Source organism: Carlito syrichta, unplaced genomic scaffold (genome assembly GCF_000164805.1).
Source record: "Carlito syrichta isolate Samal-C Ts95f unplaced genomic scaffold, Tarsius_syrichta-2.0.1 Scaffold303456, whole genome shotgun sequence".
NCBI classification, from domain to species: domain Eukaryota; kingdom Metazoa; phylum Chordata; class Mammalia; order Primates; family Tarsiidae; genus Carlito; species Carlito syrichta.
In genome coordinates this window covers 165,108-183,961 of record NW_007247552.1, presented here as the reverse complement: position 1 = coordinate 183,961, position 18,854 = coordinate 165,108, and the positions used below count along the sequence as shown (strand labels likewise).

General features: G+C 33.5%; 1 protein-coding gene and 1 pseudogene across 1 annotated transcript in view; both read left to right on the top strand.

Moving 5' to 3' along the window:
• CFAP47 (cilia and flagella associated protein 47) overlaps positions 1-18,854 on the top strand; it is a gene marked incomplete at its 3' end in the record, with an annotated part of 181,213 nt that overhangs the window by 2,370 nt on the left and 159,989 nt on the right. The window contains exon 2 of the mRNA XM_008058584.2: positions 2,082-2,233. Coding sequence (XP_008056775.2) covers positions 2,082-2,233 — 152 coding nt within the window. The remainder of the gene's footprint in view (positions 1-2,081; positions 2,234-18,854) is intronic.
• LOC110595686 lies at positions 10,138-11,086 on the top strand (annotated as a pseudogene).

The following is an 18,854-nucleotide window of genomic DNA, read 5'->3' as shown; positions in this document are numbered from 1 at the left end:
CAAAAAAAAAAAAAAAAAAGAAAGAAAGAAAGAAAGAAAGAAAATGATTCTCCTAACATATAGCAGTGATTTTTTTCCACCCTTGCATAACCTTCGTGTGCCATATATATATCATCCACTGTGGGTTGCTGGTAGAAAACCAAGAAGATACAGTCCCTATTTTAAAAGAACGTGCAATTGATAGTCTTGTACCTGGTTTGCAATACCATCCTTCAATCTTAATTAAACAAGTTATCTAATAGTGTTTTTGCTAACTTCTGTGGCCTCTGGTTTGGTCAGCCAACCTTACTCATAATTGTCCTCCTCCCCTATGGCTCAGACTTCCTTTTCTTTTGATCCATGTTTTCATTCCCTCCCACCTACAAAAATCAACTCTTTCCAAATGCCACCATCTTTTAAGGTCAATGTGAGGTCTCATTTTCTCTAAGTCTTATCTTATTATACTATCACCAAATCATATCTGTCTTTCTGTATACTATTTGCATTTACAGATATTCCTTATACTTTGGATTTGTGTCCCTGTGACTCTTGGTAAATGGTAGCTTTTATTGTTACTTCATAAACTGCTGATTGGGAATAGTGCCTTGCACACATTTGCATTTCAATAAGAGTGCTCAGAAAACTTGTAGTTTGATCAAAAGCATATGTTTCTGAAGTATCGGTTTCTAATTTTGAAGCTATAGTTTCTTAAGGGAAGACAGTCAAACCTGATAGGCAGACTACCAGCATCCAAAGACCTATGTGAAGAATACTCTATCTCTTGTTTTCCTTCTGTTCTGTAATTGCAGGGAAGTTGAGATTTGGAATGTTGTAGTTATAAGAATCATTGCTTTTTGGAAGTATGAAACTGTCAAATCAATGTCCACAAATCACTTTACTTCTCTACATCCTTCATTGCTGCAAAGCACTGTTTGGACTCATCCTGGCACTAGAATTCCTGAATAATTAATTTCAACATGGCTTCTCTTGCTAGTAATTGAAGACTCTTTTGCCCAGGAAGAATGACTTATTAGTTGCTTTCTGAGAAGCTCTTTTGCTTATGCTTGTCTCTGCTTGTATCCAAGATGTTTCTACCCATATAATGAGCACCTTGCTTCTTCTCCACCTTTGACATGTATTCTGTAAGCCTAAGCCAGGCACACATTTTTCTAGCCCACGTTTTTTTAGTCCATTCATGGATTTTTGTGATGCTTAAGCCTATTTCACTCATATAACTCTTAACTAGCCCCTGGCTTATGTTTAATTTTCAAGGGGTATATAATCTGCCTCCTTAAATAATTATATATTCAGAAGAGGGACTTTTTCCAGTTGTGAGGGGAGGGGAGTAGAACTAAAGATTTAGAGTCAGACAGATATGTGTCTGAATTCTCACTGCCTGAGTGACTTTAGACACTAATTACACTTTACAGGTCCCAGTGTCCTCATCCATATGCTGAGAGACTTAATATCAGCCTCACAGGATTATAGAAGTGTATTACAAAATATAATAGATGCAGAATGCTTGGCGCATCATAAGTATGCAACAGATACCAGTTCTCCTTTCTCTCCCTTCATATTTTTCCTGGAATATGGCAAATTTTTTACTAGAGCAAAAATACTGTTTTCCTCTTTGGTCTATTTCTCTTTTATATTTCCTCCAGTTTATGAAACACAAGTTCCCATGCAAAAACTATATAAAATACTAAATACTTCCTTCAAATAAAATGTACATATGTACATGCATGTGGGTATATATTATGTATGTATATGATTAAGCAACATTTTTATTAAGTTGTTCTTCCTTTTGCTAAGATGCTTAGAACAGAGGCAGCATCAGTTCTGTAAGTATCTTATATTTCTTAATTAACCCATGATAGCATACATGTTTCTCAACTAATTGCACTATACCCATGTATATATATAATATATACAATTATTATTTGTCAATTAAAAATTAAAATGATATTTTAAAATTGTTTGCCATTAGGGCAGGAATAGGACCTATATTTTGATAATAATATACATTCCTAACTACAGTTGCTCATATTATTTCCTTATAAGGAGTTAAAATGTATAATGTGATTATTTTTCTTCCACTGAAGTTCAAACTGATTTTGGCCAATCTGGATAAAGAACTTGCTCCTGGCCTTCATGTGACAGCTATGGTGGAATATCATCCAGATAAAGATGAAGACATTTTTGATCAACTACTTATTTCAGTAGGAAAGAAAATAATAGAAATCCCACTAATTGGGTATGTAATCTTCATATTTTATGCTGACATTTTGAAATTTTTCAAATAAAAATAAGGGTCAAAGTGTAATATTCTGTATATTTTCTTACTTGTATTTATAATTTCCTTGCAGCTGAGCTTAAAAGACAAGATTTTAGAAAATTGTGATGTATATAACAAATGAAGGCCTCATTTTCTGGTTTCATTTTTTTATGAAAATAACTTAAAGCATTCAATAAATGAATGTATTCTTAGTTGAAGTTTTGAAAACTCGTATCCACGTTTTAATTTAACTTTGAAGTATTGTCATATTTGCTTCTCTACATTTTAAATGTAGGCAGAGGTTTGGCTTCAAAAAATCAAAATGCTGCTCTTTTGAGATTGGTTGTGGATGGATATAATGATGAATATAATGAGGATAACATCAAACTAAGTGACTGTCTTGGAGATTAATTTTGATAAAAATTATTTATTGAATCAGGATGAATGACTTTTCATTTGTTTTCTTTTTATATTCAAAAAGTTTATTTCTGCTTATTGTAAAATCTCCTATTAAACTTGGTGTTAAAATTCAAAGTACTTTTGTTCATATACATACATGTATGGTCCTCCTTTTCTTCAGCAAGATGTGGCTCCATAGGTGTTATTCTTTTGCCACTATTTGTCCACAACCTGCAAAGTTAATATTGGAATCATTTCCTGCTGATTACATGGTATTAGACATATGTGTTTAATAATTTATTTGTTTTTTCATTTCTATAAACTAAATGTAGATCCTCAATTATTTTGGTTGTTTGTGTTGTTGAGAATTTCTGATTTAGCACACCATACCATCTGTGGAGGAACCAATCTATTGATACATGGTAGGAAACAAGCTATTAACCCTTACAAATATTTAATACACATTTTGCAATTTAAGTAGGTCCATTTTTGTTGCATTTTTCACTTTGACATAGCTATGACTGGAATTCAGATTTGATTGTTTGTTCTTTGTATGGAAAGAAGGGCTGAAGATGCTTCTACCCTAGAAAACAAAAATTTTTATCTTGTTTGTACAGTGTATGCCTTTTCTCATCAGAAGTCAGGTATCACAGCTGCAACATAAGGAGAGCACTGTCCCCCTCTATGTGTGATGGACAGAGTTGAAAGAAGGTGGTGTGTGTGTGTGTGTGTGTGTGTGTGTGTGTGTGTGTGTGTGTGTAAGAGAGAGAGAGAGAGAAGAGATAGGATCTTGGTGGGGGGAGGGATAGAGAGAGAGGAAGAGGAAGATGGAGGGAGGAAGTTTGTTGCTATATGTCTTTATTTTTTTAATTCAGATGATTGACTACTCATGTGCAGTGATAAGAAAAGAAAAATAAAAAGATCTTTTGTGCATTTTTCTGTTTTCCTCAATAGTAACATTTTGCAAATGCATAGGATATACCACAACTGGGAAACTGACATTGATGCAATCCACCTTGCCACAGTTTTAGTGACATACGTGTGTGTGATTAATTTCTATGCAATTTTATTATATTTATGGGTTTTTGTATCCACCACCACGATCAAGATACTGAATGGTTCCATTACCAAAATAACCCCTCCTGTTGCTTATTATAACTATACCCAGCTCCTTTCTGACTCAAATCCATGATCCCTAAACTGTCTTCTATGTCTAAAACTTTGTCACCTTGAATATGTCATATAAGCTGAATCATATAGTATATAACCTTTTGATTTTTTTTTTCTATCAGCGAATTCCCTGGAGATTCAACCAAGATGTTGAATGTATCAATATTGTGTTCCTTTTTATTGCTGAATACTATTTCATGTTATATATATATATCATAGTTTGTTTAACCATTTAACCTGTTGAAGAACAAAGGAACTGATTTCAGTTTTTAGCTATTGCAAATAAGCTGCTTTAATATTCTTGTGTAAGTTTGTGTGAGCCTAGATTTTCATTTTTCTGGGATAAATGACCATGATTGTAATTGCTGGGTTATATGGTAATTTCATATATTTAGTTTAATAGAAAATTCTAATTGCTTTTTGAAGTGGCTGTACCATTTTACATTTCAGTGAGCAATGCATTAGTAATCTACTTTTATCACATCTTTGTCAGTGTTTGTTGCTGTCACTATTTTTAAATTTTAGCCATTCTGACAGGTATGTAATGGCATATCTTCAGAGTTCAAATTTGCATTTCTCAAATAGTCCATGCTCATGGATTGGAAGAATCAACATTGTTTTTTGTTTGTTTGTTTTTTGACATTAGCTAACTTTTTTATTTTTCAAGTTTACACATTTTAATAATAATGACATACAGAATTCTACCAGAGAAATTTAAGGAGACAGCTTGGCTAAGTAGTCTTTTCTATGTGAGTTGTTTTATCCTCCTTTGTTCTCTTATTTTTTAGGAATGAGTAATTTTGTTATCAACAACCATAACTTTGTTTTTTTTTTTAATGAAGCTATTAACTCTTGGTAAAATTTGTTACTAATAATTTTACTATCACTGGGTTGCCACTTCATTTTAGTTCTATGTTACTGGATGCTTTTTCTATAAAACCAAATATTTTTTATGCAGTCAAATCTGTCAATCTTTTTTTTCTTTGTGATTTCCTCTATTGGTTCTAAGCCTAAAAAGTTAGCCCTTCTCCCATGGGAAATCTCATTCTGTTAGTTTGAACCAAAGGAAAGTACCACTTTTATAGTTAAGAAATGATTATCAGTGTTTCATATGGTTTAACCTTGAAGTTTTTGGAAATATTATCATTTTTTCTTATAGAAATATTGTGTTACTCAAGCCCCACCCAAAAAATGTACTGAAAGCAATTTTTAATAAAATTACATTTTTAAAAAATGTGAAAAAATTAGCTGCCATTTTCTTATAGTAATCATTTTTTTGTCCTTAATCCTTTATTTTGCCTATATGCAAAATGTAGTTGGTGCTCTTTTGATTGGTAATTTTTTTTTATTACAAAGATGTGGAGTACAATTCAGGGTTAGCTATACAAACATTGATTATGCAGATACCCTTGTTGAAGAGGTATGCCCCTCCCTCCCCTAACAGTTAGAATCAACGTTGTTAAGACGTCCATCCTACCCAAGGCAATCTACAGATTTAATGAAATACCCATCAAATTACCAGCAACATTCTTCTCAGACCTAGAAAAAACAATACAGGAATTCATATGGAAACACAAACGACCAAGAATAGCCAGAACAATCCTCAGCAAAAAAAAAAGCAGGAGATATCACATTACCAGACTTCAAACTTTGCTATAAAGCTACTATAATCAAAACAGCTTGGTATAGGTACAGGAACAGGCATATAGACCAATAGAATAGAATTGAGATTCCAGAAGTTAAGACCTCAATTTCTCAACCAACTCATCTTTGACAAAGCCTCCACTACCAACCACTGGGGAGAGGAGAACCTATTCAGAAATTGGTGCTGGGAAAACTGGCTGACCACATGCAGAAGATTGAAACAGGACCCCTACCTATCCCCATACACAAAAATCAACTCTAAATGGCTCAGAGACCTAAACATAAAACTTCAAACTATAAGAACTTTAGAAAATGCAGAAGTCAGTCTTATGGAAATTGGAACTGGCAACCAATTCCTGATCAAAACCCCAAGTGTCCATGCCATAAGAGATAAGATAGACAACTGGGACTTCATCAAACTGATAAGTTTCTGCAAAGCCAAAGAAACCATCAAGAGAGCAGAGATGCAGCCCAAAGACTGGGAAAAAAATATTTGCCAACTGTATGTCAAACAAAGGCCTACCATCTAGGACCTACAAGGAACTCAAACATGCTGAAAAGAAAAAATAAACAGCCCCATTACAAAGTGGGCAAAATATATGAATAGACATTTCTTAAAAGAAGATATACGGATTCAAGAAGTCAACAGATACTTGAAAGCATGCTCAGTATCAGTAGTCAACAAAGAAATACAAATTAAAACTACACTGAGATACCACCTAACTCCAGTCAGGATGGCTATCATCAATAACTCAAAAAACAATAGATTCTAGAGAGGATGCGGTGAAAATGGAACTCTTCTACACTGTTGGTAGGAGTGTAAACTAGTACAGCCTCTTTGGAAAACAGTGTGGCAATTCCTAAAAGTTCTAAAAATCGACCTTCCACATGACCCTGCAACCCCCCTACTGGGAATATACCCAGAAGAACTCAAATCCCTATATAAAAAAGATATCTGCACACGAATGTTTATTGCAGCATTGTTCACAATAGCAGGAACCTGGAACCAACCGTGCTGTCCATCAAAAGGGGACTGGATTAAAAAAATGTGGTACATATACATGATGGAATATTATGCAGCCATAAAGACGAACAAAATCATGAACTTCACAGTAACCTGAATGGATTTAGAGTCTATTATACTGAGTGATCTTTCACAGAAACAAAGAACTGAGTCTCATGTTTGCACTCATAAGCAGACCTTGAACAATTATCATAATACTATAAGAAAAGGACTGGCAGTAGTGGAAACTGCTGGGAGTTGGGGGAAGCAGGATTGGTAGTAGTAGGAATCTGCCTAGAGAAGGAGGGGCACACCTCAGCAACAAGCGTACCTGCATAATGAACATTTGCATACCTAACCCTGAATTGTACTCCCACATCTTTAAAATAAAAAAAGGAAAAAATAATAAATAAATAAATAAATTTGCTTTTCCCTAATAACTAATGATGTTGAACAACGTATCTTCATGCTTCTTTGCCATCTGAGTGTCTTCTCTGGTGAAATATCTGTTAATATGTTTTTCTATTTTTTAAATTCTTTTTCATCATTGTTTTTTGTTTTGTTTTGTTTATTTCTAGATGCAAGTCTTTTGATTGACATGTGGCTTGCAAATATTTTGTCCCAATCTATGGCTTGATTTTTCAATCTTTTAACAGGGTATCTTTTTGTAGAGCAAAAGTTTTTCTAAAATGTCAATGATGTTCATTTTATTAATTTTACTTTAACTGATCATGAGTTTAGTGTCAAGTTTTAGAACTCTGCTTACCCTTGATCATTTAGTTTTTCTTCTTTTTTTCACTTTTAATATTTGCATTTATATAACATATTTTGAGTTTATTTTTCTATAAAACGTGAAATTTACATGGAGTTTGGTTTTTTTTATTCCTGTAGATATCCAATTGCTCTGGCCACATTTGTTGAAAACACTATCTTCCTTCATTGAATTGATTGTATATCTTTGCAAAAAATCAGTTGAGCATGTTTGCCTTGGTATATTTCTGTATTTTTGTTTCATTCATCTGTGTGTCAATACTCTGACAACATCTTGCAACCTTAATTACCTTTGCTATGCAATAGTTCTTAATATCAGGTAGAGTAATTCCTCACACTTTATTCTTCTTTTTCAAAATTTGTGTAACTATCCAAATGAATTTTAGAGTAAGTTTTCTGAGCCTGAAAAAAAAAAAAAACATTGTTGAGATTTTGAAAATAATTGAGTAAAGCCTATAGACTAATTTGAGGAAAACTCAAACCTTTACTATGTTAAGTCTCCCAATATAAGTATGTGCTATGTCTTCCATTTATTTAGGTATTGTTTAATTTCTTTTATCAGCATTTTGTAATTTTAAGCACAAAAATTCTGAACATATGTTGTTAAGTATAAAACTATTTTCTTTTGTGGAATGATTGTAAATAATGCTGTTTTTAATTTTGGTTTCTGTATGTTCCTTGTTAGTATACAGAAAAGTGATTGATTTTTGTTTGTTGAAGATGTATCCTCTGACTTTGCTGAATTCCCTTTTTAGGATTTTTTGTTTATTTGCTTTAGATTCCTTGTTATATGTAGACATTCATGTCATCTGAAGACAGAGGTAGTTTTGTTTGTTTTCTCTTTCAAAATATGTGTCTTTGTCTTACTTTATTGTCATGGCTAGAACTTTTAGTACTGTGTTCAATAAGAGTGGTGAGAGAGAGAGAGGCATCTTTTCTTGCTTCCACTATAAGGGGAAACCATTCCATACTTCACCATAAAGTATGAATGTAGCTGTCAGTATTTAGATGGCATTTATCAAGCTGAAGTAATTCCCATCTATTCTAACTTGCTGAGAGTTTTTACCATGGCGGAGTGTTGAATTTTGTCAAATTTATTTTTGTGTCATTTCATATGATCATATGATTTTTTTCTATAACTTATTGATATAGTTTGTTACAGTTATTAATTTCTCAATGTTTAACCAGTCTTGTTCTTGTATACTTGGTATAAATCCCTCTTGGCAGTAAGGTATCATTCTTTTCATACATTGTGTCCTAGTTTATAAGATATATTAGATTATAGCTTGTTTGATTTACTTGCTTGCTTGTTTGTTTTCTATTATCATTGTCTGGCTTTCCTATTAAGAGAGTACTAGCCTTTAAAATGAATTTAGGCTTCTTTATGGCTACATAATATTCCATTGTGTATATGTACCACATTTTTTAATCCAGTCCAGCTTCGATGGGCAACATGGTTGGTTCCATATTTTTGCTCTTGTGAATAGAGCTGCAACAAACATACGTGTGCAGGTATCTTTTTTGTAGAATGATTTGAGTTCCTCCAGGTAGTGATCTATCACAGAAACAAAGATAAAGTACCATATGTTTTCACTCATAAGCGAACCTTGAACAATTATAATACTATAAGAAAGGGAATGGCAGTAGTGGGAAACTGTCAGGGGACGGGGGGTGGGATTGGTAGTTGAGGGAAATTGCTAGGAGAAGGAGGGGGTACCTCATTAACAAGGGTACCAGTATAATGAATGGTTGTATATCTAACCCTGAATTGTACCCCACACTGCCGGGAGCTGCAATCACTAGTAAAAGTAAGATAAAAGGGACCTGAAAACAGGAAAAACGCCGGCTGGGAGCAAGGCCCCAGTAAAATGCAGCCATGACGGAGGCAAAGCCCCATGGATCCTGTTGATGGACCTTCCCTAACTTTGAAGGATTGCGTGCATAGGCTTGAGAATGTTCCCTGTTTAATTGAGATAATAGATGTGCAAATGAATGATGGCATTTGATAGCAAAAATTATACATAGGCATAATGGAGGTGAGATTGCAGCAAAAAGGGTGCCCCTTAAGGTGTGTAAGGATGTTTTTCAGTAACAGCAGGAGGCCGAGAAGAACGAGTAGACCACTTCCTCATAAACAACAGACCCCAGCTGAGAGCTGGTGGAAAACAACCGTTTGAGATAAAAAATAAGTAAAGATATTTTAGGATTAAGTAAGTAGTTTAATGAAGATAGAATTTAGAATATTAATAATAAGATAGTAAGATAAGATAAACTAGTAAGATAAGAGATATATAATAGTATAAGTGATAGTTAAGAAAATATAGAGACATAAGGATAGAAATAAGATTGATAGAAATATATAGTAGTAAGTAAGTTAAATAAAACTTAGCATTAAGGTTTAGCTTTATAGGGTAAGGATATTATAGGCCTATAATAGTCAGTAGTTATGAGAAAGTTAGGAAGAAAACCAGGACGTTCATAAATGTTTGACTTAAGAAAAATACCATCTGTGGTTGAAATTGTTAAAGGTCAACCTTATTGTGAGTGCAAAAAGGATGTACGTGGGTGTTTGGTTAGCAACATAAGATACATTTGGGTGCAGGGCTGAGTGGAAAACCTATATAAGCTTGTGAAAAATAAATAAAAATTGGCAGAGTTTTGAGCTCTCCCCAGGAAGAGGATTCCTGTCGTCTTCGTCTTTTCTTTTTTGTCGCTTCCCAATTCTCCCGTCTCAAGCACTGACTCTCTCCTGGAGCTGGACTCCAGCACCACATCTTTATAACAAAACAATTTTAAATAAATAAATAAATATGAATTTGGGGTGCTGAGGGCCTGGTGGGAGCTACAGAAGCTGAGATGCAGATAGGGTCGGCGGTGTCCCGAGCTGCTGCCTGACATGAAATCATTGGAGCAGACAGAAGATCTCAAGGCTTTTGAGAGGAAATTTACTGAATATATTCATTGTTTGCAACCCGCCCCTGAATGTTTAAGAGTGCTTCTCATAGTGGTGTCTGTCTGTACAGCTACTGGTACCTAGAACTGGTTAATAGATCCTGAGACACAAAAGGTGTCCTTCTTCATATTATTATGGAATCATACATTCTTCACCATTAGCTGAATCACTCTAATAGGCTTATTCTTTGCTGGAATACACATGAGAATAGTTGCACCATTAATTATAGCTGCTCGATGTTGAACAGTATTAGCAGAGTACAATATGTCTTGTGATGATACAGGAAAACTAATTTTAAAACCTAAGCCTCATGTTTAATGACAATCTGCACTCATTGTTATGGGACCTAAAACAGCCTTTCTTCAAATTAGTGATACAATAAAAAGCCATAAAAGATTCCTTTGGCAGTTGGATATGTGAAGGTCATAGCAACAACTGACAAGAAGTGTGGAATATTTACCCAGATTATTTTGATGATGGTGACTCATATTATCAGTGCTTTGGTACCTTTGATTACCTGTGTTTCATTATTAGTGTCACTTTAGTTCTTCAGAACCTGCAAAGATTTTTGCAGATGAATTATGTCTGTATGTTACTGAGTTAAACTTAGAAACAGAACCTCATTCAGTTTTTATAATGTATTTTTGCAAACTACTCTAAGTAGCAAATCAATGCCAATGTTAAACAAAGAGAGAAATGCTGTATGGACTTGATTCTCCTGCACCAGTGTTTCAGGAACTTCCACTCGCCATGCCCACAGCTCTTTCAGACTAGCTATTATGTGTGCTTTTTGTTCTCTTTTAATCATACTGCAGAAAAAAACATCAGATTCTGCTTAGGAAAACTCATTTTTATTATATGTAAGAAATTATAGATTTGTTGAGAAAAATTTTTTGTTAAACTAGATATGGAACTCATCAGCTATTGTGGTTCTGTTTTTCAGTTCATTGACTTCATTTAATGTTAAAATGAATTTGGAAATGTTCCCTCTTTTTTGTGTCCTGGAATTGCTTCTTTAATATTGATGCTAATTCTTTCAATGGTAGAATTTGCTTGTGAAATTATCTGGTGTGGAAATTTTTATTTCAAGATATTTTCAGTTATAAGTTCAGTTTATGCTTATAGGGCTATTTGTATTGCCTACATTATTTGGGTTGGTTGAGTTATTGTAGTTTATGGTTTTCAAAGAATTCTGATTCTAAGTTGTCAAATTTATGATTGTGGAGTTGTTAGAAATTTTTAATTATTTTTAAATAAGGGCAGCATCCTTCTTTCATACTTGACATGAAATATGTATGTATTTTTTCCTTTTCTTTGAGTATTGCTAGTGGTTTGTCAACTTTATTGATTTTTTTTTGAGAATCAGCTTTTTATCATTGACTTTCCTATCATTTTGTTTTCAATTCCATTGATTCCTGTTCTTTATTTTTCTGCTTGATTTTGGTGTGTTTGCTTTCTTTTTCTATTTTTTTTGAGTTTGGGAATTAGGTCTTTGATTTGAGACATTTTCTCATTCCCAGTGTCAGCACATAGTATCATAAATGACCCACAGCACTGCTTTAGTGATGTCCCACAAATTTGTATATGTTGTACCTTTGTTTTCATTTAGTTCTATGTATTTTAAAACTTTCTTGGAGACTTCATTTTTGACATATGTATTATTTAGAAGTGCATTAGTTAATTTCCACACATTTAGTTAATTTCCTGTTATCTTTCTGTTATTGATCTGTAGTTAAATTCTATTGTGATCAGATAAAATATTGCATTTAATTTCAAATATCTTAAATTTGTTCACTTTTGTGGTTCAAATATGATTTATTTTGATAATTGTTGTTTTTTTTTTTTTCTGTGAAGGAAAATCAATCTGTTGTTTGGCTCACCACAGCCTCAACGTCTTGGACTCAAGCTATTCTCCTGCCTCAGCTCCCGAGTAGCTGGGGATACAGACACATGCCATTATGCCCAGCTTGGATTTTAAATTTTTTGTAGACACTTTGGGAGACACGAGGTCTCACTATGTTGGTCTTGAACTCCTGGCCTCAAGCAATCCTCCAACCTTGGCCTCTCAAAGTTTTGGGATTACAGGAGTTATCCACCACATCCAGCCTTAAACATGAATGTTCCATGAGTGCTTGAAACTAATGTCTACTCTTCTTTTGTTATACAGATTGTTATGTCCATTAAATTGTATTGGTTGCTTATGTTTTTCAGGTTTTTATCCTTATGATTTGGGGACAGGGTCTAGATCAAAGGAGGCCTTTAGAGGAAAATGCTAATATCTCCAACTATTATTATGAGTTTTTCTATTTTTCCTTCTAACTCTATTCAGTTTTGTTTAGTGATTCTATTGTTTGTTATGCACATATTTATGATCATTATGTTTTCCTAATAGATTAATTTTTTTATTATATATAATAGCCCTCTTTGTCCATGGCAATTTTCTTGCACTGAAGCATTCTTTATTAATGTGGCTCTTTGTGCTTTTTCTGATTAAAATTTGCATATGCCGTGCACAGTGGCTCAAGTATATAATCCCAGCATTTTGGGAGGCCGAGTGAAGAGGATTGCCTGAATCCAAGAGTTTGAGACCAGCCTAGGCAACTTGACAAGACCTTGTCTCTACAATAAATCAAAAAGATAGCCAGGCATGGTGGTGTGCATCTGTAGTTCCAGCTACTTGGAAGGCTAAGGAGGAAGAATCACCTGAGCCCAGCAGGTTGAGGCTGCAGTGGCCATGAGCGTGCCACTGCACTCCAGCCTGGGCAACAGAGTGAGACTACGACTCAAAAAAAAATTGTATATTAGGTTTTCCCCTGTTCTTTTACTTTCAACCTACCATGGTTTTGAATGTAAGTTGAATTTCTCCTAAGCAATAGCATATAGTTAGTTCATGACCCTCCCATACCGCAAAACTCTTTTTATTGTTGTATCTAGACTATTTGTATTTAAGTTAATTTTTATATGTCACAACTTGTCTTTTTTATTGTTTGTTTCTCATTTTTGCATTCTTGTAGGTTAACTGAAGATTGCATCTTAATTTATTTATAGTGTTTTGTGTGTATCTCTCTGCACAGTTTTTGTAGTGGCTTCTCTGCATATTACAATAAACACGTGATATAATGTTTTACTGATATAGACATTTTACCACTTGAAGTGAAGTGTAGAAACTTTATTTTCATTCAGGTCTTTTTTTCCCTTGCTTACTTTTAAATATTATTGTCTTGATTAGAAAATGGTGTTGTGATTTTTGTTTTCATCACCAAATACAATCTTATGAGAAACAAAATATAGCCTGCTGAATATAGCAATACTTCTGCTGTTTCCATTGCTTCTTTTATTCTATCTGATGCTTTCAGATTCTCTCCTTTATCATTGTCTGTCTTTTTGAAGAATTTTCTTTAGATAATCTTTAAGCATGGGTTAATGACAAATTCTTTCAGTTTTCCTTCATTTAATGTCTTTATTTCTTTATTAATGTAGCTCTTTGTGTGTTTTTTCTAATTAAAATTTGCATATTACGTTTTTTCCTGTTCTTTTACTTTCAGCCTACTATGACTTTACATCTATATGGTCATTATTAAACCACAGGTTTAGTAGATACAGAGTTTTCTGTTGGCAGTGTTCTTTTTTTTTCAGTACTTAGAAAACACTGTGGCATTTCCTTCTGGACTACATGATTTAAGATGAGATACCGACTTTTATTTTATCTGATGCTTCTCTGTATAGTGTTCGTCTTTTTTTTTCTGACTAACTTTATGATTGTTTTGTTTATCTTTAGTTTTCAAGGGATCATTATGATGTATCTTGTGCAATTTTCTTTGGATTTATTCAGTTTTTAAAATCTGTATATCTGTGTCTTTTTTTCAGATCCATTCTTTTTTCCCTCTCCTGAGATGTCAACGTTGCAAATTTTGGATCATTTGTTATTATCCCACAGGTCTTTGAAGCCTTGCTCATTTTTATTTTTTCTATCTCCCTCTCTGTTAAGAATGGGTGAAATCTATCGATCTGTCTTCAATCTCACTGATTTTGTCTCCTGTCATCTCCATTTTGGTATTATGTCCATCACTGATTTTTTTTTTTTTTGGTTATTGTATTTTTCAGTTCTATAATTTGCATTTGGTTCTTTTTTATAATTTGAATTTCTTTGCTGAGATTTTCTAGTTATGCACTAGTCATGAAAATTTAAGATGCTTGCTGCTGCATTTTTTGTCAGCTACTTTAAAATTCTTATCAAATAATTCTCACCTGAGGTTCATCTTGGGATTTACCTCACTTGATTGTCTTTTCTCATTAAAGTCATTATTTTCTTGGTTCTTAGTATGAAAGATGATTTTTGATTGTATGTTGATTTTTTTGTTATGTTAGGTGACACTAGACATTATTTAAATCTGGGGGTTTTTTAGAATGGAAAATATAGTTTATTTAAAAGTAAATTAGTGAGAGAGAGAGAGAGAAGATAAGTAGGGAAGGGGGCCAAAGCCAGGAAACATGGCCTGGCCATAGGTCAAACAGTACATGGCCACAACATATCTTAGCAAGGCAATGGTGGCAATGATCTGGCAATGGCCAAATCTGTTGTTTTAACAGGCAGCCGCACTATTTAGTATCAGTACATGTTTCTTGGCCTATTTGTGTATACTATGGCTGTCATGACAGTTTAATTTTCAATATTTTTGCAATTGTCAATATTTGGATACATTTGGTTTATGTGGTATAACTGATGCTCCCACTGTCCCCTACCGGTACTGCCGGAAGTAGTAGAGGCATTTTTTTCCAGATGTTTCTTGGAGTAAAAATGTGGTGAGAACCCTATACAAGAACACCTTGGCTGTTCAGTTCTTCTGGACAGAGAGTGAGAAAATTTGATTTGTGGGGCAAATAAGTTTGCTATACTTGGTCAGTTGTTGTATCTAGATCCTTCTTGCAGGTTCTGCTTATCTTGCCAGGTGTCTCTGAGTGGAGGAGAAGTTTGAGCTAACATAGACAAAGAGGTTTTCCAGATTTAGCTGATTGTTATTGCTGATTTTTTTCCTAGTTTTGCCCAACCACCTTGGTGTCTTTTAACAGAAAAGGAGATCTCAGGGCTGGCAGAGAAAGAGGGTGCTTCCCCTTGTCACCTATATTTGGCAAATCTCCTAACTGATCCCCATGGCTGGCTGTCAGGCTCACCTGGTATGCTAAGAGTGGTTTCTGTTTGACTCAGGAGAAGAATGAGCTTCACTAGGCTGTCTTTTGTTACTAGGTCAGGAGTTAAAAAAAATTCTGAGTCTGTGTGGCCTTCGTGTGTTGATTGGGAGATTGTAAGACATTCCACTGCTATCATTTCTCCTGTCGTGGGGTTTCAAAGCAGTCAACACTCCTTTTTACCTTTTTCTTTTGCTTGCCTCCTATACTATTTTCTGTTTCCAGGGTTTATAGTTGTGTGTAGTGGGGTGGAACATGGAAAAATAAGTTTATGAAATCTCGTCTGAGCCAGAAGTTTGTTTCTCTTCATTAAATTGTGAAATATTTGAGGTACAGGGGAAGTTTATTTTTTCCTATCCTCTAAATAGTATACATTTGTTAAATATTTTGTGAATTAAATTAATCCAAGTGGGTGTAAACATCTCTATAATAGCATAAATAGGAATGTGATTCCAAAATACTCTCTTGGAGTGAGCATGTTTATTCTTTGTTCAGACTTTCTGTATATGGATCAGACTTGTAATGACCCTTCTATTTATTGTGGAGTGGATCCTATGAAAGAAGAAATAAAAATAATAGAGAAATTATATGATGTTTCATTTCTAGCTTGCCATATCATTCTGGACTTTCAAAAGTGTTCTAGTTAATAGATTATATGATTGATGATTTTTAACACTTTCTTATTCATGTATCCCTAAAAACTATGTCCCTTTTGTACACTTTAAAATATCTAAGCCTTTTTTAATCAGGAGTTTGAATAGTTGCAAAGATGTAATGACTTATATATAGTAAATGCTATTGTTTAAAATAAGATAGTTACATGCCTCTTTAAAATGTATTCAGTAGAATGTATATACCATAATAATCCATTAACAGTTGAGACATTTACTTCATCTTAAATTTGTAGTCCTATTGTATTTTTCACTACATCATCACATCCCAATACTTAGATTTTTTTCATGACCAACAGAAATAGAATGCATATGAAAATTTGTCTATAACTTGTCTATGTGTATATGTAATTATACATATGAACATATGTATATGCATTGTGTATACAAAATATGCATATAAATCGACTTTCTGTAACAATAAATCCATATGTTTTTAAAAGTTCTTATAAATGATATTATTAATATAAATTAATTTAAACTCAACATATCAAACAAAGTTTGATACTTTTTAGCATAAAAGCAAAACATTTTTGGAAATATTTTTAACCAGATGGATGGAAGTTTTTAAACTTTTATTTAGTTACCATGTTCATGGATGATGGTTGCTTATTGCTTAAATAAATCCCTCATAACTTTTATTTCCATTTTTAAATTGTTAGATATACATGCTGAGAAAAATTTTCTCTATAATGAGTAGATTGGAATGGAAAAATTTTATTGTAGTAATATCTCACAATTTTCTTAATTTTGTAAAGTTATATCATAAAACTACAGTAGATTTTTATCAAGCATTCTTTTAAATGGGTTCTCAGCTAGGTCAATTGTACCCCCCTATTTCAATGTTAATGGTAGAAAATTGGACAAACACCTTCATGTAAATAGATTTGTTACCTAATCATTTTGGTCAGTTACTTCTTTATTGATATCAAAAAATATATATTTCCTATCATAACTTAGTTTGGTGTTGGAGATATGTTTCCACTTCAAAGCAATGCATCAGAGTTAAATTAAGAAAAGGTGAGATCTGCCTCTCTTTTTTAAAAAAAATATTTATTTATTATAAAGATGTGGGGTACAATTAAAGGTTAAGTATATAATCTCCGATCATGCAGGTACCCTTGTTGATGAGGTATGCCCCTCCCTCCCCTAGCAGTTTCCCTCAACTGTCAGTCCCACCCCACCCCGCCTGACAGTTTTCCACTACTGCCAATCGCTTTCTTATAGCATTATGATTGTTCAAGGTCACCTTATGAGTATGAACATATGGAACTCAGTTCTTTGTTTCTGTGATAAATCACTGAGTATGATCGACTCCATGGTGAATAAACAAATCTGTAGACTGTAGACCTCTTTTTTTGCTTTGTACCAGTAGATATATTTTATGAAAGAATAAAATTGGAAGATGCCTTTATAGTATTAAAAAGTATTTGTCCACCTATCAGACCATCCCTGAGTTTGAAGATCAATTGTACTTAGCGTCGGTGTGTTTGTCATTCTCTTCTTCTCCAGAGATTTTTTCAAATACTGTCTTTAGATATGTACTTCCCCTGATAGTTGGCTAGATAATTTATCATCCTCAGAGTTCAATTGTCTCGATACATTGTGGGATGTATGAAACTAGAACAAGTTTTCAAGATTATTTTATATACAACAGAAGATGAAATACAGAAGACGCAGATAAATTGTTATATATTACTATACCCTTAATACTGAGATAGGCTTCTTTTCCTCCTTCCATCTCTCCTTCTCTCCCTTCCTTTTTCACTCTTCCTCTCTCTGTTTCTTTCTCTCTCAATCTCTCTTTCTCTCTCTCTCTCTCTCTCTGTGTAAAAAATTCCTCTTAAGATTCTTCATCCTGCTAGGGAAAGAGTTTGGAAAAAAAATGTTTGGCTTCACATATATATTGTGTGCATTGACAGGTTCCTCTTTTAGATCCTTCAGATTTATGATTAATGCAATTGCATATACTAAGATCATCCATATTTTATTTTTCTGCCACAAAATGATAATTTTTTTCAGAAGAACATTGTCTTTTTTTTTTAGATGTAGCACACCTTGAACAGACCTGACTGAACCCTGAAATGTCTGTACCTATACAATACACAAACCCTCACATAAAAACACACATCCAGGTAGAGCACCAAGATCACTGGTGCATAAAATAGTATTTGTGAATACTTTATTCAGATACCCCTAATTATACATGTCTGTGTATGTATGCATGTATGCATTTGCATTTGGGATGTTGTGCCTTATTATAGTAAATGACAATGCATGTCTCTCATACATAGCCTAAGACTCAAAAAAGATCATTTTTTACTGTATTTACTATTGATGCTGTTGTTATCATTGTTAGATTTGTAAGAGTAATGTACTTGAATCCTAACAAAATGAATTCTAATCTAGGCTCATCAATAATATGTGCAGATTATTCCTTAGATAAGTTATTTAAACTTTTTGTGTTTTTGGCTTTTCATTTGTAACATAGGAGTGATAGCATTTCTCTAACTTTCAGAAATTTGGTAATACCAGTACTTATGTGTAACTTTGCAAACTATAAATTACTGTCAAATAGAAAAAATATATATCCATATGAGATGTGCATATAGAATGATAATGAATTTTTAAAAACATATTTGAAAAACACATGCTGCAGATATGCTACAGTAAACTTTTAAAATTGGAGATATTTATAAAAACCAAACTGTAATATTTTGTACTTAGAACCTCCTTTAGACCCCAGATGATAGGTTACAGCATAACTGCCTTTTTATTTTGTAAGATTTGGCATCATTTAAG